At 41.1% G+C, this 24,785-nt stretch overlaps 1 protein-coding gene across 3 annotated transcripts in view; it reads right to left on the bottom strand.

The window, feature by feature from the left end:
• The window catches only part of chl1b (cell adhesion molecule L1-like b), a 68,932-nt gene that overhangs the window by 16,506 nt on the left and 27,641 nt on the right, over positions 1-24,785 (bottom strand). For all 3 annotated transcript variants that reach the window (XM_028576690.1, XM_028576692.1, XM_028576691.1), the window contains 18 exons: positions 16,977-17,170; positions 14,487-14,595; positions 13,550-13,740; positions 12,755-12,877; positions 10,598-10,768; positions 10,270-10,296; positions 10,006-10,117; positions 9,659-9,840; positions 8,057-8,188; positions 4,815-4,955; positions 3,767-3,878; positions 3,296-3,462; positions 3,050-3,215; positions 2,817-2,941; positions 2,357-2,458; positions 1,843-2,040; positions 1,553-1,623; positions 552-774 (listed from right to left, as the gene is read on the bottom strand). In XM_028576690.1, the coding sequence (XP_028432491.1) occupies positions 552-774; positions 1,553-1,623; positions 1,843-2,040; positions 2,357-2,458; positions 2,817-2,941; positions 3,050-3,215; positions 3,296-3,462; positions 3,767-3,878; positions 4,815-4,955; positions 8,057-8,188; positions 9,659-9,840; positions 10,006-10,117; positions 10,270-10,296; positions 10,598-10,768; positions 12,755-12,877; positions 13,550-13,740; positions 14,487-14,595; positions 16,977-17,076 (2,452 nt within the window). In that variant the 5' untranslated portion in view covers positions 17,077-17,170. The remainder of the gene's footprint in view (positions 1-551; positions 775-1,552; positions 1,624-1,842; positions 2,041-2,356; positions 2,459-2,816; positions 2,942-3,049; positions 3,216-3,295; positions 3,463-3,766; positions 3,879-4,814; positions 4,956-8,056; positions 8,189-9,658; positions 9,841-10,005; positions 10,118-10,269; positions 10,297-10,597; positions 10,769-12,754; positions 12,878-13,549; positions 13,741-14,486; positions 14,596-16,976; positions 17,171-24,785) is intronic.

The following is a 24,785-nucleotide window of genomic DNA, read 5'->3' as shown; positions in this document are numbered from 1 at the left end:
TAACACAATTTAAATATAGAAGAAAATATAATGCTTCTGTTTCGGGTTTACGGGCATCTTTAAGTGCATCTTTGAGTGCAGCTTTGAGTGCATCTTTGTCCATTTTTTTTAAATTAACTTCCTAAAGAACAATGTTACATTTCTCAAAGCAACGTTAACTTATATTATAGTTGTTTGGGGATTGAGGAACGTGACAACAAGCTGGATAACTGAAAGCTGAAAAGACTGTGAACTTAGAGACTGAGAGAGAACATATATGTGTACACACAACTTGGATTTTCAATTTAAATAAATAATTTAATATTTTCATTCTGAGAATGTCATTTATTGAAGTGTCACAGTTAAGGAAGGCTGTGTTAAGTTGCATTAAATTGCCTTTTCTGTATTGTTTTTATAAGTTTACATCTGGGCCACCAAAAATGTAATTTGGCCACCAGATTTAGGGGCTTGGTGGCGTTTTGCAGGTTTGTCACTACAACGACCACTGTCACATTACTCATAGTCATAGCTTTAGATAACATCACATGAGGTCAATAATGTTTACAACTCACAGTCCTCTCCTGAGTAGCCCGTCACTATCTTGGGCTCAGGGCCCCAGCCCTGATGGTTCCTGGCTTGGATCTTGATATCATAGGGCACAAAGGTGGGCGTGTTCTTCACCAAAAACGAGTGTCTCTTCACCAGGTGTTCCTTCCAGTCCTCCTCCACGTCCTGTCTCCTGTAACTCACCTTATACTCCAAACCGGGACCATTGTGCTCAATGGGTAACAAGGGCTGAATAATGGACAGAAAATAAGGCCAAAATAAAAAAGGAGGAACAATGGTGTGAATGGTTTCATAGGCACTTTCACAGTTGCATAAGATGCTTCTTGTATTTCACTGCTCAATGTCACTACCTCTGTGGGATTAAAATGACAAGCTAGCCCAGTGAACTCTGCTTGGAACACTTTTTTTATCCCGCCATCTAAAAAAACAATGGAACAAGTGACCTGGTCTAGCTTTAAAATAGAGCTTGCTAAGACATCATAGATGAAAAGATTTACCTCCGCACAGAAGTCAGACTGTGAGAAATAGAATGAGACACCATTATCCGCAAAAGCAAATCATTAACAGTGGGGGTGCTCATGAATCCAGGATCCAGGGACTACGTTACCATGACAGGGCAACCAGATAATAAGTGAAGGAGAGATTTATCTTTTTACAATAAAGCTGAATACATTACTGTACTGTACTGGGTTAAAAGAAAAAATAATTTCTTCCTTTCTCTTTCTTATCAAAGAAAAGGAGCAGCTTTCAAAGGAAACACATTCAGAGTGATCCCAGAAAATGTCTTTTCTAAAGATCTGAACCGCAGAATGAAATATCAAAAGTGGGCCACTTCTATTAAATTAAATTACTATTGGTAATTGCCTATGAAACATTGATAAAACTTCATCTCTGTTCTTTGACTTCCAAAAACTGTAGCAGATGTGAATGATTCACTGTATAAAGGGAGCTGACATTACAGAATTTGCAGTAAGAGGATAATAAAATGCCAAACTCTATGTCTTACCTCCCAGTTGATATCCATTTCATGTGGCAAATGACCTTCGATTTTGATATTTTCAGGGTTCTTGTCAGGAGCTGGAGAAAAAGAAAGAATATAGATTTCGTTGCTATTGTTAGTGGATGAAATCTCCGGTAAAATAGGCACACAAGAGAACAGATTTTCAACAAGAGTGGAATCAATTATGTAGCAGGGGAGTGTTTAAAAGTTCACAGAGTAGCCGTGTCGGCGGCTCAAGTGGCCTGGAGGACCTTATCAAAAACTATGACAAACAATGAAAGGAGGAAGCCTCGGACCTGCCGGGGGGGTTTTGTATCTTTCTGTGGGCTCGCTTGGAAGACCCCTCCCAACAGCGTTTAAACCAGACACGCGGAAGCGATAGTCGACGTGGCCGTGGAGTTTGAGCATGGCCAAGTTGTGGTTCCCAGGTACTCGGAGCAGCTCCTTCCAGTTTCCCGGCTCCCACTGGCTTTCCTCATACTCGATAATAAACTCTGTTGACAGGCAGAAAGACAATCAGAGCGGTCCCTCACTGCTATAGTTCTTTCCAAAGGATTGCTTATCTAACCACCAGCTGTGCAGAAAACTCCCCAAACCCTGCTCTGGGCTTGTATATCCCAAAGGGAAACTAATCATAATTCATGCTTGGATGAATCAATAATAGACTCATGTTGTACAAGATGGTATCAAACAAATCTATTTACGTGCAGAATGCTGCCCAAAAATATGTATGTCAGATTAATAGCATTCACTGCTAGAAGCACTGATTTGGTATGTACTGACACCTGCACACACAGATGCTCCTTTTACCTGTGGTGGAGCTGTTGTGATCGTCCCCAGGGATCCATTTCAGTTTCACACTTTTGCTCTTGTGTTCAGACAGTACCAAGTACTCGGGTGCATCAGGGACGTCTGAAAACCATCACAACAACATGGCTTTGGAAAATCACAGACACATCAATCTCTGCAGCAAAATAAGGCCATGGGAACAAATGTTCAATCAAATCGCCTCGAGAGCCAGAGGATGTGGAACGGGCTGCATCACTGCATTGGGCTGCCACTGTATCTTTTAGACTTTTAGATGTCAAATGTATCTCGAAAGGGTGATTGCCAGACACAGCAGTGCACTAATAAAGCCACGGTCTGCATGTTCATGCTCTGCTTTGGCTTCCTGACATATTGATCTCTTTATGTGTCGTACATAAATGCAGCTCCACGGATCTCTGATCCTTTGGCCCGGAGCAGTCATACTGTTCGTACGTTAGCTCACCTAACACCATGAGCAGTGCTGAGGCTGTGTCTCGGTCCACTGGAGTTCTTGCCACACATGTGTACATACCCTGGTCCCTGTGGCTTACATTGATAATCTGAAGAATACCATCCTCCACAAAGTATCTGCCGACAGAAATATGGAGACACAGTATTGATTGACAGAACTGAAAGGTAAAATGGCTTTCCAGCTGGCATTATGTCTGCAACGCTGTAAAGTATTCTGTATCCTACCTTGAATTCTCCGTGTTGTTGAGGGCTATCTTCATGTCATCTTTTTCCCACAGGAGCTCAAAGTCATTGCTAAAGGACTTGTCATACTCTGCGAGGCATGAGAGCTGGGCCGTGGTACCTATTAGGATCTGCAGGTCCTCCTGGGCCACGACTATTCTAGTGGGATCTTCCACAGGCACAACAGTATTAGTTACATTTCAAGGACTGTGAGCCACTGCAAGCACTTTTACACGTGAAACTGTTTACCTTTCACATAGAGCATGGCGTCAATGGCAGACGATCCCTCCGTGTTTTTAGCTAAACATGTGTACTGTCCCGTGTCGCCTTTCTCCACGCTGTAGATCTCCAGCGACCCATTTTCGTGAATGGTAAGCCTCGGTCCCTCCACGGAGTCAGAGGAGTCGTCTTTGCTCCTGGAAAACATTTGTAAAAAAAACACCCATTAAAGTCTCAAAGTACTCTCAGACCAAATTAAATATGAACACAGCAGCAGTCTCCCTGGATACCCCCTACACTGTGGCAGCAAAAGAAGAAATAAAAGTTGCTAAATAGAACATTAGTGTTGAGTGACAGGGTTACTGTGGCACCTTTCAAAGAAACTGCAGGTCACCAGTAAAGAAACACGCTGGATTAAGAGGGACTGTATGCTTCAAACAGTTGAGACCTACTGCACCCTGCTGGTCTATGGGAGACAGGAAAAAAAAATTGCAAACTTACCATGTTATGGTAGAAGGAGGAGAGCTGAAGACATTGCAGTGCATCATCACTCCCTTCCCCTCCACAGCAGTGTAATCCTCCCCCTCCTTGGTCAATATCATGGGGGACAGATCTGTAAAGACCATGCAGCAGAATCAAATCAGCAATTGAACGTTGTTAGAAAAGCCATGGAGGAACCTAGGTGTGGCCCTTAACTACTGTACTATTCAGGACTTTTAGGCAAAAAAAAAAAAAAAAAAAAAAAAACAACACTAAAAGAGATCAGGTTTGCAATTTAGCAGCCTGAAAACCAGACAAAACAGGAAGGAATTGAGGCAGATAATCGTGGTTGAAGACAGTTGCCTTCCCTGTGCATTAATTGTAGGCTCCTTAGTGTCAAAAAATGACTCAGCTGTCAGGTTGTCAGAAATGCGTAAATGTGAAAATGAAATCTAAGAAGAAAACAATAGAATAATGAGTGAGCCAAGCGTGTGCACCTTATCAGTTGTAGCCAAAGCCTCCCATTAAAATGGTCTGTCTCTGCTAATTGTTTACAAAGGCAGCCGCCGGGACTTAGCATTCAGCGACTGTCCAGTTTTATTAACTCCTGTGTCACCGAGAACAAACTCCCCACGTTTGTGCAGAGAAACAGAAAGCAACATTCTGTTTTTTATCTACACTTGTAAAGCAGCACATGTTTATCTTATGGCACTGAAGTCAGTATGGAATTGAGAGGGGACTTGTTAGCATATAAATGGCAGGGAACTTGGCTTGTTTCTCCACAGGGAGGACCGCTAGCCTGAATGAAGGAGTACAGCTTGTAGACAGCCCTCTTTCCCTGGGCTCCACACTGCTTTACGGGCATATGCCAACATCAGCGCCAGCTCTCTAGCTTGACACATCAGTCAGCAGTCTCCCAATGACTCACTGCAAAGTCTTACACTTACTCACAAACACTGTGAAACAAATGTTGTTTGGACAGATTCTTTAGAGCGTGTTTCTATGTACTTGATAAAAACATAATGGTGACAAAATGAAATGATGACGACTCACAGAATACAGTACTTACTCATGATCATGATGTTTGCATTTGACAGAAGGGTTCCATGTTTGTTGGAGGCCTCACACTGATAGACTGCACTGTCAGATGCTTTGGCGTTACGTAAAACTATGGTGTCATCAAACACCTTCCTGTTTGCTGCAGGGGCCCCTGTAAAGAATCAAGGACACATTCAGGAAATACAAGTTTTAGATCATCCCCATTTCATCCTGTAAGACTGGACACAAAATGTCAGCTTGAATTCCTCCAACAAACTCTCACAGCTGAAGTCAGAATTTCCCCCCAAGTAAAACAAGCAAGGGCAATCTCTCCCGCCTACTCTCGCCTATGTTATACGCTGTGTAATTATGTTGTATTCAAAAAGGAAAGCGAGAGAACTTCAACATTTAGGGCCCTATTTTAACGATCTGAAACGCAAGTATCAAACGTGAAACACAAGTAGCTTTGTGGGCGGATCTCCGGCGCTGTTGCTATTATACTGGTGGGATAAATGACTCTGAATCTAAAATGGGTTGGTCTGAAGTAGCTAGGTGTGGTTTGGGCGTAACGTGCAATTAACCAATCAGAGCGTCATCTCACATTCCCTTTAAGAGCAGGCGCGCTTGTTCCATGGCGAATTATTATTATTATAACGGCGGATTTGCCTGGCGCACGCCAGCGGGAGCTGTCCGGGATGCGGCAAAGTAATAAACGCCCGTCTTGGCCGGGTGGCGATGTTGTTGTGGCCTCTCGGGCGCATCTTCTCAAGGCTGGAGAGGATTGCTGCAGCCATGGAGCGTGGGCCTCCAAACGCACCCCCTGCTCCTGTTGTGCCCCTTCCTCCTCCCCCCACTCCATCTCCGTCCACCCGCTCCACCAGGAGCGCATCGCGCATTGCCACTCTAATATCTCCTCATTTATGTCATCAACACATACATGATTCATGGAAATGTTGTGTAAAACACAACAAGCCACAAAGAATGCTGGGACTTTTTGAGGACTGTACTGTAAAGTTGATTCCACCCTCTCCCTTGAGCCTCACATCCGTCAAGTTATTAAAACCTCTTTCTTTCACCTCCGCAACATCGCCAAAATCAGACCCTCTCTCACACCCCCCGCTGCTGAAAGACTCATTCACGCCTTCATCTCCTCCCGGCTGGACTATTGCAACTCACTTCTCCTCGGCATCAGCTCTACCAACATCAACCGACTCCAACTGGTCCAGAACTCAGCCGCCCGCCTCATTACCCGCTCCAAATCCTGGCACCACATCACTCCAGTTCTAAAACAACTCCACTGGCTTCCTATTTCCCACCGGATCACCTACAAAATCCTGGTCCTCACCTACAAAGCCCTCCACCATCTGGCCCCCTCATACCTCACTGACCTCCTCTCCCCCTACCAACCCTCACGGTCCCTCATATCCACCTCAGCCGGTCTCCTCTCCATCCAAAAGTCCAAACTCCGCAGTTTTGGGGACAGAGCCTTCTCCAAAGCAGCTCCCAGGCTCTGGAACTCCCTCCCCCAAGAGATCCGCACCTCTGAGTCCCTCACCATCTTCCAGTCCCGCCTCAAAACCCATCTCTTCAACTCTGCCTACCCATAGCCCCCTTGCCCCCCCTCCCTTTTTCATCTGAATCTTGTTTTGTTCTACTTGTTTTGTTTTGTTTTGTTCGTTTTGTTTTGTTATGTTTTTATAATCTATCCTGCCCTGTAAAGCGACTTTGAGTCCATGAAAAGCGCTATATAAATTCAATTTATTATTATTATTAAAGTGCCTCCTGGTCTATCCAAACACCTGAAGCGCATTTTCAGTAATATTGTCCTTTGTAATTATGTATGGTTTGCAAAAATGGGAACTGCTGCGTCCTTGTAGATGAGGGAAGCAAAGTGTATGCGCGTTGTGCACACGCTACATGATGGTCAAGCATGCACCCCTAAAATAGCATCTGAATAACGCGGCACTGACTTTAGACCAGGTTTTTCCTGGTCAGTGGCAGAATTGTTTTCTGAAACTGCAAAATAGCACCAGGGAACGTTTGCGCCTGAACACGCCTCCTCTTTTCGCTGAACCGCCCCCAAGCTTAGCGCTCAGTAGAAAGGTTTTAAATAGTGAATTGAGTCTAAAGTGAGACTGTCGTGGGACTGACCCTGCAGACTGCACTCAAAATGTCAGCTTTAATTCCTGCAAAAGAGTCTCACAGTTGGAGTCAGAATTTTACCCCTGAGTACAGCCAGTAGAGCTGGGCTATATGGTCAAAATCAAATATCAGAAATATTTTTGACCAAATACCTTGATATCTACTGCAGCGATATTGTAGTGTTGACTACTGTTGCTTTCACAATATATTTACACAATGAGATTTTTGATGAATAATAACCAGTAGATATTATAACTAAGTGGGTAAAGGCAAATAATAGAACAGCTAGAACGGTCTGGTAAGTTCAGAAAATAATTTCACTTTACTGTAAAGTAGCCTTCAAAACCAGGAAAGGACAACACTTGTGTCATAACACGATATCCAAAATGTAAGACGATATCTAGTGTCATACCACGATATCGATATAATATCGATATATTGCCCAGCCCTAACAGCAAGCCAGGGCTATCTCTCCCGCCCACTTTTAAACACTCTCTCCCAAGTTTAAGTTATGTAATATGTTGTTAGGGCTGGGTACCAAATTCAATACTTATTAAGCACCGACCGAATTGCCTCTAAAGTATCGAAAAATACCTCGTCATTCAACACCCAATTTCAATACCTGAGGAGTAAATCTCATCAGCGTCAGGGAGCCAATAAGCATGCAGCATGCTTCTACCGAGATCTGATAATGCTGCTTATTGGTTGTCTAACATTACACGTCGTAGAGACACACAGGGAACACTCTACGTTAGGCACAGAGATGGAAAAAAAGAAGATGTGTGCCATAATGCTTAATGTTTAAATTTCTTTTTGTTTTATAAAATTGGTATTGAAAAATAAATCGTTTAGGTATCAAAGTCGTGATATTGGTACCGGCACCGGTATCAAATATTTTTGAACAATACACAGCCCTATATGTTGTATTATATATAACTTTATTTACAGACTCAAGGTCCAAATATAAAAGTACACACAACATACCACAGACACTATTAAAAAAAAAAGCAACAGAACATCAACATGTATCCTATTTATTCATTTTAAATCACCAAGTCATCAGGACAAGCGCTCAGTGGAAAGGTTTTAAATAGTGAAGTGAGTCTAAAGTGAGACTGTCGTGGGACTGACCCTGCAGAAGTTCACCGTTCACCCTCCATGTTATAGTCGGCTGAGGAGTCCCACTGGCGGAGCACTTGATGAGCACCTCTGAGCCGATCATACTGAGCTGACTCTCCGGCTCAATCACCCACTCTGGAGGCTCTGGGAAGACACAATCAGCACCATATCATCAACCCGATGAGTGCCATTATAAAGAAAGACACTTACTAAGCATTTACAGCGTGGACACAATCACGGGAACAGTTGTGCAATATATGTTATTCAGGTTTGCGGTAATAAATGCTACACCTACAAGTCTGGCCATGACATACAGGCATTGAGGCACAAGAGGCACTTCAACTGCCTACTGTCTCGCCAGAATCATTGTTGGAACTTTGTAGGCATTTTGTAAAAGTGTCTATCATTGAAATTATTCTCTTTATAATGTAATGTATTTACACCTCCATGTAGACAGATGCCACAATGCCCAGCACAGCAGAAAGCCATAGAAACAAGTCAAAGCAGAGGACATTGTGGTTATTTACAGGACATTCAATTAAAATGTAACACCGCATAATGACTCCAAGTTTATTCAGGGGACAATTATTCACTCCTAGCTTCATCAGCGTCATCAGGTAGGGGTGTATTAGGCACTATTTTTCATCAAATTATGATTTATAATAGCTTTGCATCCATAGTGATGTGCCTATAAATATTGCTCCCTTTGTATTTACAGAACATCTTCTTTAACAACTATAGTACATATGCAATAAGTCTAGTTGGATTTCAGTTGTCTGTAAGTTGTTAGTAGTTCCACATCCACACACCCGATACTTAGGTTGGGAACAACTGGACTAAAGTAGCCAACAGTACTTGAAAATACTTAGACTTAGCTCCACAAGCAGCTACAACAGTACATTGCTGCTTACACATTGATGCATCGGTATTAACAATCTGAGAATGCATATACTGTATAATATGAAATCAGTCACGGGGGACATTTTTCTGCATGAGTACTTTTGCTTTGTTTCATGAGTACGTTAAAATGTAAATGGACGGCATTTATGTAGCGCTTTTCTAGTTTAACAACTACTCAAAGCTCTTTTACTATAGTTTACAGGAACCATTAACCATTCACACACAATTATACACTGTGGCCGTTGTTGCCGTACAAGATACCACCTGCTCATCAGATAAACATTCACACGCATACACACACCGATGACACAGCATCGGGAGCAATTCGGGGTTCAGTGTCTTGCCCAAGGACACTTTGACATGGGACTGCTGGGCTAGGGATCGAATCACCAACCTTCCGATTGGTAGATGACCACTTGACCACCTGAGCCACAGCCGTTAAGCTGATGATGCTTTCTGAATGCAGGACTATTACTTTTTGTCATATTCGTACTTTTACTTCAGTACATTAAGAATCTGAGAACTCCTGAACTTAATCTTGCTCCTTTTAAAAGGATCGTTGAATATTGTTTTATTAGAGCTACTAATTCTGCACTATAGGCTTCTTTAAAAAAATAATTTTGTCAGTCTGTTATTCAAATGCCAACTATCAAATTATTTCATATACATCATGATGAAATACATTACTGTGACTTTACAGTAAGCTGTAGTTACCTTCTATTTTCAGGGTGAAGTAATGGACAGCTTCTCCAAGTCCGTTCTTTGCCTTGCACATGTACCTCCCACTGTCTTCCTGTTCAACTCTCGGCACAATCAACAATTTCCCATGATTCTCCACTTTTGCTTTAGTGGGAAGTTGATGACCCATCTTCACCCACTCAACCTGTGGAGTTGGACTAACAGAAAAGGGGACAAAGTGTGAGTATAAAAAAGTAAGATATTGGCTGTAAATGACAGAAGATGACACAAATGTGGGGAAGAAGCAAACATGACCAAAATCTTGGACAAATAATACTAACGTGCTAGAAACTTAAGAAATGAAAAAAGGCTGTGTTACTTACAATCCTTCAGCAATACACTCCAATTTCAAGTCCTCTCCTTTAACCAGCTGTGTCTCTGATCTGGCAGTAGAGGGCGTCAGAAGAGAGGGTTTTCTTTCAAGGATTGCGTTAGCTAAGGAAGCATAGCAGAGATCAGACATTATAATATAAATCACACGGCTACAGGTTTATACTTTATACATTTATAAACACACACCTGCCATCTGCATGTTTGTAGATGACAAACAGCACAAGTGTGTTATACTCTAATAACTTAAAACTTACCACTTTCAGGACTCATGTCACTTTTTTCTGAAATGGAGGTGGATGAGACAAAAAAAAAAAAAAAAAAAGGAACATGAGGACAATGTGGATAGATCACAACAACCATCACCAAGATCAAAACAACAACATAAAACCAAGGAGATGCACAAAAACAAGACAGCATGACACTTGGATGGCTTTTGAAGTGTAGCTATGGATATGGACATTAATGAACATGTTGGAAATGATCAGCGCTTCTGAAAACAAAATCAAAGTTTGCATCATGCTGGTTTGAGAGAAAAAAAAAAATGTACTCGAGTGAAAGCAAAGAAGCTGAAGTGACACCTACTTGTCTGGACGATGACAGACATGGCGGTCTTCTGAACGATGGTTCGTATTCTTGGGAAGGCGGCAAAGCAGCAGTAGTCTCTCCCGCTGTCTTTCTCCACCGCGTGAGAGAAGTAAAGGTCTCCGTTCAAGCCCATAGACACCCTCTCATCCTGTTCTATGTGCTGAAGATCTGAGCACAGAAAGAGAAGGATTTCATATGCTTTTGGTCCCTTGTCTTACACCCCGAGTGTGTATCAGACATGAGAAAGTCTGACGCAGATATCAATCAATGCGTTATATCTATGGTCTGACTTAATGGAACTCTACTTTGTCCCCTGTTAAGGAGTGGTATAATGTAACTAAGTACATGTACTCAAGTCAAGTAATTTTGTTTAATGCAACTTTATACATCTACTCCACTACATTTCATAGGGACATATTGTACTACTATTCCGATATCTGACAATATAGTTACTGATTGCTTTTCAGATTAAGATTTTACATGTAAAATAGTTATATTTATAGGCAATTTATAAAATACAATACATTTTTTATTTAATAAACCAAGGGTTTCTAAAAAAAATTTAATAAATAAAGATTAGAGAAAAGTCCATGCAAATATACAAATTTGTGCAGCAGAATTTAGTTTTTTTCTTCCTTTGTACTCCATTTATTATCTCACAAACCCTCAGATTCATCTCGTGACTATGTGGAGGGGTTTCAAGGTTGGAAATCACTGAATTTAACTACCTATGTGCATATAAACTGGTTAACATTAGCTCCATATCAACCTGCTGTAACAGAGAAATGCTGGATAGGCATTGATGCATCAGTATAGATATAATAATGTCACATATTATAATTTATCAGGGAACATTTCTCTGCAGAAAGTGTTCTTTCACTTGGATGCCTCAAGTACATTTTGCTACTACATTGTGCTTTAACTGAAGTAAGATTTTTGAATAAAGGACTTTAACTTGTAATGGAGTATTTTTTCCACAGCTGTATTATAAAACATTAAGTCCCTTAAGGTTCGGAAAAATCCTCCTATTTCTCACTGTTTGACAGTATCACATATACATTATGTTCTGTATCAGCTTGTTCAAGCTCTTCGTTGAAGCTATATGTTGTTTAAGAGTGAAATATTCATGTGCTACATGGGGATCTGTTATTTGATCATTTGATACACATTTCCACAATATTTAGCCTGACATATTTAGCACCTGTGGGAACTTTGGCATCTCCAATTGAATTTAAAATTAAGTTCTGTGGCTTTGAACAATGTTTATCTGTACAGCATGAGTTTGTAATGACCCAACCACCTTCAGATCAGTGGGGTTAAAGGAACACGCCGACTTATTGCGAATTTAGCTTATTCACCGTAACCCCCAGAGTTAGACAAGTCGATACATACCCTTCTCATCTCCGTGCGTGCTGTAAGGCTGTCTGACGGCTCCAGCGGCATCAGGCCAGCACAGAACATGCAGGTGAATGGTTCCAGCAATCCTACTGCTCCGAATAAGTGACAAAATAACGCCAACATGTTCCTATTTACATCTTGCGATTTGTAGAATCACAGCGTGTACAAAAAACAACGTAACATGAGACACAGCCATCTTCTAACCGTAAACAAACCGGGAACTATATTCTCAGGCAGAAGAATATAGTACTTTGGTGAATGATTTGCTTTGCAGCAAGCCTGTCTGAGAATATAGTTCCCGGTTTGTTTACGGTTAGAAGATGTCTGTGTCTCATGTTACATTGTTTTTTGTACATGCTGTGACTCTACAAATCACAACATGTAAATAGGAACATGTTGGCGTTATTTTGTCACTTATTCGAAGCAGTAGGCTAGTTGGAACCAGTTACCTGCAGTTTCTGTGCTGGGCTAAGCTACTGGTGGAGCCGTCAGACAGCGTTACAACATGCACGGACACGAGAAGGGTATGTATCAACTTGTCTTACTCTGGGGGTTACGGTGAATAAGCTAAACTCCCAATAAGTCGGCGTGTTCCTTTAATCAGTCATATGTTGCTGTCTAAATATAACGAAATTCAGCACGGCATGGGTTGGAATAACAGGTGTATCATTACACTATGTTTAAATGAGTTTGAGTTTTGAACTAAATTGAACTCACACCACTATTAATGTATCATAAATAAGAGGTATCACTTACTGATAGTCATCCAGTAGATCTGGAGGGGAGGTATTCCTTTAGGTGGATTACATTTTAAAGTAAAAGGCTGACCTTCCTCCACCACAACAGGATCAAGTGTTTCTTTAGGAAATTTTGGGACATCTAGAAAAAAAGACAATAAATACAGTGAGTAAAGCGAGACATGAAAGAATAAAATATACGGTGCAGTTCTCTTCCACTCCAGAAGATGGCAGTAGTATCGTTCTTGGATTTAGTGGGAGGCATAGCATGTGTTTTCTGGGCTCAGTATCCTTCAGTAGATTGAATTCTATGGGATCTTTCAGTTCTTGGCGTGCAGAAACAAAACAGACATCACTAGTACTATTGTGTGTGGCTTGTCACCACTGCTGAGCGGTTGAAGCCCAGCCAAATTTAGTCAAAGTCCCCCTTGGAGTAGATTTTCTTTGAGAATGTATAGTACTGTGTTTGGAAACCAAATGAAAAATGTAGTAAAGGAAATGATGGAAAGGCTGGATCACACTCGATGCTTTTTTCCCCCCTCCAATGCAGTGCTATAGATGAGATGCTGCAAGGGGTGGAGAGCTCAGGAGCCTCAATGACTTTCTGCCACGACCAATACAATGAAAAGCTCACAATGGAGAGGTGCAGTCATTACACAGGACTGGTGGCCCTGAATCACTTTGAAAACACTGTAACAGAGCACCACACACACACACACACACACACACACACACACACACACACACACACACACACACACACACACACACACACACACACACACACACACACACACAGATGTGTGTTACTCACGGGGCACAATGAACTCAATCTCCTTCGATATGGCGGTCCCCAGTTTGTTTGAGGCGTAACAGCGATAGGTTCCCTGGTACTCTGTAAGGTTCCCATTATTGGGAATCACAAAGGTCCCAGAATTCTCCTCTTTCATCAGCCGGGGGTCTAGAGAGGGGTCGAATTCCTGGCCATTCTTCGTCCATCTGAATCTACATAAAAAAAGCCAGTGTTGAAATGTCAATTCCTTCAGCTTAATGCCGACCTTACACCAAACGACTTTTTAAGCGATTCCACCTGTTGCAGACAAATTTCTAATATCGGGATGAAATCATGAGAGTCTTGCTAGAGTTGGGGCACGCTCCTGTCTCAATCGTCTGGTGTAAGGTGGTCATAAAACTCAGAAGGAGACTTTTTCCCGCCTTGACGTTCCGTCAAAATCAAACGCGTTTGATATTATCGTAAGTTTTAAGTCTGGGCAGTGAAGTTAAATCACGTGTATATTGTCAAACAACCAATGGGTGCGCTCCATCCAGCACGAAACAGGAAGCAGCAAACGGCTGTTGTTTATGGCTCCTATGGCACCATACTTATATATAAGCTTAACGCTAAAAAGGGAAAGTTGCAGATTTTCAACCCTTCTGGTTACGTTTTTTGCAATGTATGACCCCGCAAGCTCCCCAGTCTTTACATATTATGACTGTCTTTAACGTTAGATGTGAGATGGTGTCAGACTTTAGTCTTTTCAAAGTCTGTTCAGAGTCTTCTAGTGTATGGTAGGCATATGACTCTGGCATGCTCATTTTACAAAGTTCCAAACCAGAGCACATTAATACAACATGTTGGTGACAAACTTTTTTTTTTCCGTTTGTTATTGGTGTGTGTGTGTGTCTGGCTGCTAACAAGCTCTCCATCCTTTCTTCCTCCCATCTGAAGTGATGCAAGGCTCTGTACTCACTCTGGCTCGGGATTCCCTTTGGCTTCACACGTCATGGGGAAGCTCTCATCAAAAGGGAAGGCGATGAGAGAGCTGGGCGACTGAGTTGTGATGGTGGGCAGCTGCTCAACTGGGCAACAAACAAACAAGCATGGAAATGTGAGAAACACAACACGGGCCTCAATACAGAACTTTATTCAGATAGATCATGTTCGATGTGATACTGCAACAGTGGTTCCCAACCTTTTTGGCTTGTGACCCCTTAAAACAAAGCAATGTCTACTTGCGACCCCTCATCGCTGGTTATACCGCCTCCGTGAATATATATATATATTTGTGAGCAGTTTGATTAAAGAGTGAACTTTTACTTTTCAGATTGTTTAATTTGAAGTATTTTAAGAAGCTTGAAGAAGTAAAAATGTCCAGTATCTAAATCACCCAAAATTTTGGAAAAAATAAGATAATTTTTAGATAATCATCATGAGACCACTCAGAGACATCTTGGGCCCCTTTAGGGGGTCTTGACCCGCAGGTTTGGAACCACTGTACTATGATTTTTATGTTTAGTTCTCTACATGCAGAGTTCTATCCCAAAACATTATTTGTCATAAAACACTGACAATAACTTTACTCAAAATAATAATAATGTATACTTTATTACAATGAAATTACAATGTTTTCACTCTGTTGTTATTACATGTAACCCAACTCCCTACTGACTGAGCTACTGCCACCTCCACGTAAGTAACACGTGTATTACTTTGTCTATAGAGTTGATGATTTGCCATATAAATGAATCAGTCTTTTTGTTAGATTGGTTTAATTTTGACAAAAAACTCTCATTTGTTCTCATATGATCTCACGATGACAGAGTTGTGACACGAACATGGAACAAACACAACGCAATGAGAATGAAGAGTACCGTGTGACCAAATGTAAAGGCAAATGAGGACATGCTATGATTTCTACAAGCTAAAATACCAGCATTATGGAGTCATGACTGATGACACATGAGATTCAGATCCAACACATTTGGCTGTAAGTAAAGCTGCTGCTGTGTTCCACAGCGAGCCAAAGAGATTAACAGAAGAGAGCCAAGGATGTCACTAATACCAGCTACGGTATGGAAGAGCGAACTTACTGTTTATATGACTTAAAACTACAAGATCCATGGCAGCAAGGGGGAAACAAACAAAACAAAACAAAAACCGTCAGCAGTTTGGGAATAATCTTTTCATGTCACAAGCATTCTCTCGTTAAACCCTTTTAAACACACACATGAGTAATGCAAAAACAGAAGACTGAATTAGATATGCTGACATCAGTGAGCCCAAAAAATACATTTGCCTTTTCAAAAATACCCTGTTTGAACTGTTTTTTTATCAAGCCCTTGAGAGATATTTCTGAATAATTTAGAGGAAGAGGTTTGGTGATGCGTTTCCAAGGAAACTGGGATACACGCAGATCCAACACAAGTGAAACAAAAACCCTGATTCAACCGAGATAATAGGTGTAAATATATTCCATTCACAGAATGCTTGATGATAACAGTTCTCTATAGTGTGATTTATTTGCCTCTAAATTATTTGACAACTTTTTTTTTCTGATAAAAGCACTTCAAGATAAACCAAGGACAAGTTTTATCTAGATGAGCATTAACACTTTCAAAACTCCTCGTACATAGCCTTTCCTTGTTTATATATACAGTCTGCTGCATCTTCCTGCTTCTTACATGACTTCCTTGAAGTAGCCTTTAATGTGTGTTTAATGAAAACAGTTACGTGTCTGCTAGGTCCTAATTCAGCCAATTCATACCCAATTATTACACTGTAAAACATCAAACAGCAGTTCAGCGGAAACAACTCATCTTTAATCGTTAACTTAATATAAATGTACAAGTGTTTAATTTTTAGAGCCATTTTAGAACTAGGGCTGTCTGCCCTTAAGTCTTGATTTCCTCTTTCTAAACAAATGTGACCATCATATTAGCAGCAACATTAAGCAGACTTCCCAGCAAGCATTGCTTCAGGGTTAAAACTGTCCCGAAACCCTTCTTTGATTTATCTTGTATTTTAAAGGAAGCATAGCCTACATGATAGAAACTTGCAGTGTGTAATTAACATGTATTCAAAGACATGTTAAGCTAATTGATTTTAATGTCTTGAGCTAACTTGTTTTTCTCAAGTTCAGTGACTTTAATTCAGTTGGTTTCACCTTTTCATAACTCGTGAGACGAGTGAACAAATGATTGCACTTTAGTTCAGTTAACTCACTTTTTGAAGGCAGCAAGGGAACTTGGATTTTTAAGTTGAACCTGTTAACATTGTTGTACAGTGTACAAGCAATTATATTAAAGGGTCAGTTAACCGAAAAATGTGAAAAAATGATTTGCTTGCGTAACTCTAAGGGTATCAATTCAGATAGTTTTGGTTTTATTTAGCCAGATTTTGGGATATCTTTCTCGGAGAACTATAGCAGTCATGCATAGTACGTCAGTAAGTCAGAACTCACCTTCCAGTGGGATGTCAATGGCTGTAGTCGTATGAAAGACACAAATACAGGTGATCAAGCCCAGCACGGCGGCCAATTGTGGGCTCCTCTGCAACCTCATGGTTTCTCCTTGAATCTTGTATGTTCTCAAGAAATGAGCGCTTTCTCCTACTCAGTCCTTAGTTCATTTCTCTGGCGCGCTGAAGATGCACTACCTGTGAGAGAAGCACAGACGGAGGCCCCATGAATCCACCCACGTGCTGGCAGACGGAAAAGCAAACCCCAAACACAACAAATCCCCCGTGACTGGCAGCCCGACTGCTCTCTGCTCAACCAGGCATAACTAGGCACACCGCACATTTTCATTTGCATCAACAGGGACTCTGTTTTGTGCTAGTTCAAATTTTGCTATGACAAAAAAATATTCACATTAAAGCCTCCTATCACCCCTTTCCCCTGGGATTCAGCTTTTGTAGTTTGATGTCTGTGGAAGTGGGTAGCGGAAAAAAGTATTTTCCATGCGACAATGGAAATAAATAAACAAATGAAGGAGACTGTGTATTTATAAATGCATGGCAGATGTTCAGCATTACTGAAAGAAAAGGCATTTATTCCAAAACCAAGCCAAGATTGAAATCAACATTACCATCAAAGTTAATTTGGCCGATTTAATCACGGTGCCGTTTCCATCTCTGCCTGCATGTTTCTGATAACAATGACTCAAAGAGATTAACATTGGAGTTACACATTTATCTATTATTGCAGCAAACATTGCTGCCCGAGGGGTGTGTGAGGCATAAATAGCATACATAGTTAACAGTCAGAGTACAGAGTGGATCATTTTCCAGCTAACAGACCAGAGTCTGGACCATTATGAGCACATGATCGGTCCAGAGTGCAGAACTGGAGGAGGAAGGAGGACGTAAAAGAGCGATGTATGGGAATTGTACTACCTATATTGTGGCAGTGCTCTGTACACCCTCTGGGGTGTCAGTTCATTAGTCTCCCTCGTGTTGGCTGGGACCCAGCTCGGTGGGGTATGCTGGAGTAATTAGCGGAACAGCTAACAAACACCATAATGACAAAAAGAGAAATAATAGCAAAACATTTAGCTGAATGTGACATCATAAAGCCGTTGTTCTACAGGGAAGTTTGCTGGTGTTCATGTAAAACAGTACTGGTTTAACATACAGTACAAGGAGCATCTCAATGATAAAAGTCCAGCAATTGCAACAGTAACTAGTGGGTGCTCAACCAGCCATACAATATTTAGAGAAGAGCTTGCTGTTCACAGTGGTGCTTGAATCCAACTCTGGCTTCATTTCTTGCTGCCTTAACCAATTCAATAAAAAACTCTGAGGCCAAACTCCGGTTCAGGAGATGTAATTAATGAATTGACACTAGAACAAAGGAGTCGATTTCATTCATTTGGGGCAGATCTGTTGTCAGATGAATGTGCACTCTGAACTTTTCAACCATGCCTCATGGTAATGGTATTAACTTTGTCTCTGACTCAATACTGGCTTTCTGAACCATTGTGACCCCTGCCCCACCCACCTAGAGCATCACCAACAAGGCTCGAGACTCTGAGTGTGCTATACATTATATACACCCACCCCACTCAATCACAATTCAGGCCTATTGACTTTTTTCCAACTATAGGTTGGTGTCTCAGATTTATAAATCATGTAGAAAAATGCCTTAGGCTTTCCTTTGTTTCAGTCTTTCCCAGACATGGTGATTTATGTTGCTAAACACAGATTCAAATCAAAAGGTAAGGGCTTTGTGCTAATTGGCTTGTGTTTTGTTGGTAAGATTGGCCTGGTTAAGAGAAGAGGGAACGGGGAGGTTACAATCCCCACAAGACAATGTTTTCTCATTGTCCTATTGTGCTGGCAAAAATGCTTTCCCAACCTAATACCACCTTAGACGGATTAAATTGTTCAAACTGTGCTTGATCATTTGCCATCTGATTTAATTTGTTCTCCCCTCGTTAAACATTTATTGAAAACCAGCACGGCCATCTGGTTGAGGGAGTTCCACTTTTGGGGCTTAACTGCTGCGGGTCATGATGTCTACATTCATAGGGTATGGGACTATTAGACCTATATGATACACACGAGAGGGCCCCCTCAAGCTCGCTTGATTTACAGACGGCGGGCTGTAATCCCCGCCCATTTCAGCAGCGACCACACCAGCCTGAGATTGATGAAGCTGGCAGGAGGTTAAAAGCTGCTCACTGTGGGAAGGCTATTATGAACCCTAACCTTCCTTAGGCGAGGCTCAGAGGGGACAGAAGCTCTGCGATGGAGGAGGCATGGAGAAGGAACCGAAGACATTTGGGCCAAATTAAATCTGCCTTCGCACTTTAAAGCTCTCTCTGAGTGACGGATGTAGAGCATTCTCTGACAAACTTTCCCCTTGTCAACAACACCAACTCTCTTTCGAATGTAGAGCAGTTTGGTACAAAGGCATTGTAACCTAATTTTCCCCATCATCATTAATGCCTTTGCCACAGTAAAGAGCTACCCAGACAGTTTTCAAATTTCCCAAATCCTGTCATGAGCAAATTATGAGATAAAAGCTTCACTTTACAGAGGAATTTCGGTATATATATATATATTTAACATGGACCCTATTCTCCCAAGTGTGTCTATGTGACTTATGGGAAAAACATTTTTTTAAAGTGCTCTAGTATTGAGCGAGAGCCCTGCAGCTGCGAACCAGAACAAAGCTACGCTTTCTGTACTCCAACACAACAAACTCTCTCTCCAACTTTCTCACAACACTCTTACTGAAATTCCCCTTTAATGCTGGACATGCAAAAATGTATCTTGATAATTTTTTTAATAGCATCACTATTGATATACATCATGATAAAAATGTAATTATGATTTATGTTGATCCTAAAGTTTCTCTCTATGTTGTCAGTCTAAAAACATTAATCCCAGTGTGTATTACGGGTCAGTTTTGTATCAGTTAAAATCCCCCATTTTCGACAGCACCATGCCATTTGCCATTAAAATAGTAAAACATATGGTGTGTATTCTGTTAATGAAGTGAAAGCACATAGTAATGTTCCAGTTTATTTGATTCTGTCTCATGTTGGACCCATTACAAACTGCCTCATCCACTGAGTTTGGGCTTTAAGTAGTCAAAGAATCCCCAATCCACTGCTGCTTCTTGCTTTGTTTTTAACAGTTCTTTCCATTTAAGAGCTATTGGAGTACAGAAGGAGATTCCTCAGAGGAAGTGCTCATTTCTCTCATATCCAACTTTTGACACCAAAACAACTGCATGTTGTGTGTTTAGCTGACTAAACCAACAATGCTCTACTTATTTGGGGAACTGGGCTTTCAGTTCCTAAAGAAATGCCATACAGTTGGTTAGAAATACAGTTTGTAGCTCTGTCTCTATGTGATATGAGTGTTATGTTGTTAATAATGTAATATTTAACATTTTTCGTATAAAGAAAATGTTTGATGGCGACTATGCACATTGGGCCAGTATGAGATTCTGACGGTATGATAACCTATTGCGGGAATTGCAATTACAGCTGTAAAGGTTATTATTTTTTAAACTTTTTTTCCCATTGAACACAATGTATTTTATTTTTGAACACACTGGTAGGGAGAGGGATTTCTAACTTTTTGTCCTTGACGACTCATAAAAAACAGCTCATGCCGCAGGTTTTGAAACCATGTGACTTTTTCAAACTGCGGTATACCTTGAAACCAGTAACCGCCGGCCCATGCCAAATGGCGACCAGCATTTAGGCTATATTGTTAATATCACCCAGCCCTACTTTACTTCAATTCTCATGTTAGAGTCTTGAAGCTATTGTATACTGCATCTCCAATTGCAGCTTCCACTTTTTGGCACACTTCTACAGTACAATTGGCAAGCTCTGTCTGTTTCTGTAATCCTATGGTTAGCCATCTGGTGTAGCATTACACCTTAACTTTGACCCATAAACACATTGAAAAAAATTATATAATATGTATTACAATATATATAAAGGATTATACACACACACACACACACACACCACACACACACACACACACAGACACGTAACATTTCAAGGAAAAAAAGTACAACAACAAGTTGTTTCCTGGAGCATTCTCCGCACTTGTGGATGTGTTGTTTAGTAACGGGGTGGGGTACAAGTGCAACCATTCAAAGTTCACTACAGTAGGCGTAGCTGGCACCATCTGCTTCTTTCTCACACAAAGAAAACAGTCGGAGAAGTGTGGGCCTACTGTAGTTTAAAGTGTGAGCCTGTAATAGGATTAAGCAGATCCTCGACTTGTCAGGCTGGATTAAAATATTCTCTTTGTTAAAGACCTGAGACGGGTAGACAGCAGCTCCACACTCCCCTCTCACAATCCTGATCCACACTGATTCCTATTTGATCATTCAAGAACAATTAAAACAAAGGCCGAGCTGATTAACATTAAGCGCCAATTGACTCACTTCTGATGTGTGTAATGCTTTTGTTCGTTTTGTCCAATCAATTGCTCATTTAGCTTACAAATCTGATGACTTGTCTAGCTCTCAGTGAAGAACAAAGCCTTTATGAGTGGCAAAACTTTTTTTTATGTAGAAATTAATTTTCATCTGTGTTCAGAGATTTAGTTTTCCCCACTTGCTCTTCAGAATTTGGAAATAGATTGTACTCTAACCTTTGGCGATGATTTGCACAATCTGTATTCTACTGGCTTGGCCATGCAATTCATATATTATTAAAATATGAGTAACAGGAGAAAAAACAGAAACAAAACGCTAAATGAGATTAGGAAGTGGGAGTAATATTAGATAATATGCTTGTCTAATTGAGATTTGGCTCGATTTTACTGCACTTCAGAAAGCATGGCAGTTCAATTATCTCACCATTTATATTTCAGGGGTCTGTAGCTTAAGCAGGATGAGGGGGCTGGAGAGCTGGGCAGAGGGGCGACAGGAGGAATAGGGAGGAGGCTGATGGTGGAGGAATGAGAATCAGTTGAAGAAAGATATAGACCAGCTGCAGTGATGAACTGTGGGTTTTGTGACCCCTGTGTTCGATATGAACTAATGAAGAACGACCCTACATGAACCCCTTCTCACCAGGGGAGGAGTGGGAAACACCATGTCTAACCTGCAGTAGTCTCGCACTGCCAGACCTTCCTCCAAAGCTCTGAGAAGGAGGGTCTGACTAGTCCACACAGCATCCAGGGATGGGAGGAAAACGTGCTCTGGTTTGTTGGCATTTCTTTAAACCTATCACAATCGTCTTGGGCAGCGCAACAGTGCCTCTGCGAAATAACCTCAGGAAGGAACTTGTTTTGGTGGAAGGTTCAAAAGTTGCTTTAGTTGTGCAATAGAAAACTCAGATTCTAGCTAGATGTCTGGATTTACCCTGCAGAGATCTGAGGAGCAGTAACCCACAGTCCTCATAAATCCAGTTTAGAATGCCGACGCAAAGAAAGCTGAAGGTAACGGACTTCCGGCCGAAAATGAGGGCCATCTGGCGGAACCTCCAGCGGCACCAGAACTATCCTGTGAACGAAACGTCATCGATATAGACTAAACCTGCAGTGACCCCACAGAGCCGTATGTAACTACATACAGTAGTACAACAAGGATGATCACGAACAAGGGAATGTATGTTTAGGGTTGGGCATCGTTTAGATTTTAACGATTCTGATTCCAATTCTGATTCTTCCTTTCGATTCCGGTTCTTATTGATTCTCGTTTCCGATTCTTTGAGGGGTGGAGTTGAAACGGGTCACATGCTTATTTCACAAATAAGAGGAAAGTTTTATTTAGATTCAAAGGTGGGTTGCAGTTTGACGGGGCTTTTTCAATGTAAAATAAAGCCACACTAGAGCGCCGCTTACTGTGCTCCATGGCTGCAACACAACAAGAGCCTGACCACTACGGAAACCAAAACTTGCGCATGTTAAATTTGGAATCCATGATCAGATTTGAAACCAAATCCTCCAAATGATTCCAATAAAGAAACGATTGCGATGGAATCGTAATTTTTGAAACTCTTGATGTTCTCGATGCCCAACCCTATGTATGATGTAGTTCACTTGAAAAAAATGAGAGAACAAACAACAGAAGAGGTTTCCAACCTCTAGAGGTTTTCATCTTGTCAGTAATGGGCATTTCTCTAAAAGCTTTTCATTTTTTTCATGAACAAAGCATGCTCCCCCAGCGCCTGATTAGCTGGTCTTTTGTGTGTCTGAAAGCTGTTTGTCTCTGTGAAATATGAAGTACTGGTCAGAACAATTAGACAAAACAAACAGGAAACTGTACTGAATATGACCTACAGTAGTATCTCCATATATAAGCTAACCATTATTTTTGCTACGGTTTATGACTTTTAATTCTAGTCTGCTGCATAATTTATGCTGAATGCAAACACTTAAAATGGTCACCAGAGCACGTCATATGCCATGATAATAAATCTTACAGAATGTATATGCTACTGTGGGCTAAAACTACATACCATATGCTGTCAGAGTCCTCACTTTGAACCTGTTAATATGTTTAAAGCAAAATAAAAGGTTTCAGAAAGTGCACTGCACCTGTCTGCGTCACAGCTTACAGCTTTTTTCTCGCTTTCCCTCTGATCTGCTCTCTTTGAAGTCCCACAGGAGTGCCCCTTGCCCAGGACAATAATCACATTAGTGTGTGATCCTCGCTGAGTAGCCGGCAGAGAGATGAATTCACAAGTTGGACTGCAGGGACTGGAATATTATTTTGTGTGAAATAACACAGCGTGCTCCACTCCGCATTCATTCACTTTGTCTGACTGATGCTGGCAATTTCCCCAGACGAAACTGTGCCACAGCAAGACATGATCGATGGCTCTCATATCCTAAATCCTTACCTCCATCAGACCCTGAAGGCATTTATTTCTGCCAACAAGAAATGTCTGATGTCCCTACAGCACACACAGTGCAGCAGCAAAACCACAATTTTACAGAAATGCATTTGCTGCTTCATCTATTTTTTAATCCCTTCAGGATTCTAATATACATACAGCCAAAATCATAATTTCAGCTTGTGAAATGAGAGCATCTCTGCCGACTGTAATTCAGCATTTGAATTTCCTGTTCCGTGCTAGAGCCGAGCATCTGGACAGCGTTACTCTGGGTAAGCTGTTTGACACAGCTGTCGGATATGTGGCCCAGTTCCTGTGCCTCGCCATCACTTAATAGGGTCGAGCTGAGGTTGTGTTGAGACAAATCCAATGGAATGAGTCCAAGACCAGACACTCAAGATTCAAGACTTTAAAATATGACAAGGCAGAATCTCACAATTCATATTGGATGGTCATGGTCTACTGACACAGCAACAATAAACCCATCATAATAACTGAATCACTCAATCTACTATTGAGTCTTCAAACTGTGATATTTCTGTTAGTCGCAGCAATTTCAAGGCTGTTTAATTTAGTGTGCAATGTAGTCATTTCTTGAGCTGCAAAGATTAATTGTTTATTCAATTAGTTGTCAACTATTAAAATATTCGTCAACTATTTTAATAATTGGTTTCAGTCACGTTTTATGAAAAAAGTTAAGATTCTCTGAATTCAGCTTCTTAATTGTGAATATTTTCTAGTTTCTTCACACGTCTATGACAGTTAACCAAATATCTTTGAGTTGAGGACAAAACAAGAAATTTGAGGAAGTTATCTTGGGCTTTGGAAAACACTGATCAACATGTCTCACCATTTTCTTACATTGTATAGAGCAACTAATCGATTAATCGAGAACATAATCGACAGATTAATGTCACGGGAGTGGCGAGGCTCGGACCAAAATGCAGAGAACA

This window comes from Perca flavescens, chromosome 4 (genome assembly GCF_004354835.1).
Source record: "Perca flavescens isolate YP-PL-M2 chromosome 4, PFLA_1.0, whole genome shotgun sequence".
Taxonomy (NCBI): Eukaryota; Metazoa; Chordata; class Actinopteri; order Perciformes; family Percidae; genus Perca; species Perca flavescens.
This window is presented reverse-complemented; position numbering and strand designations above follow the sequence as displayed.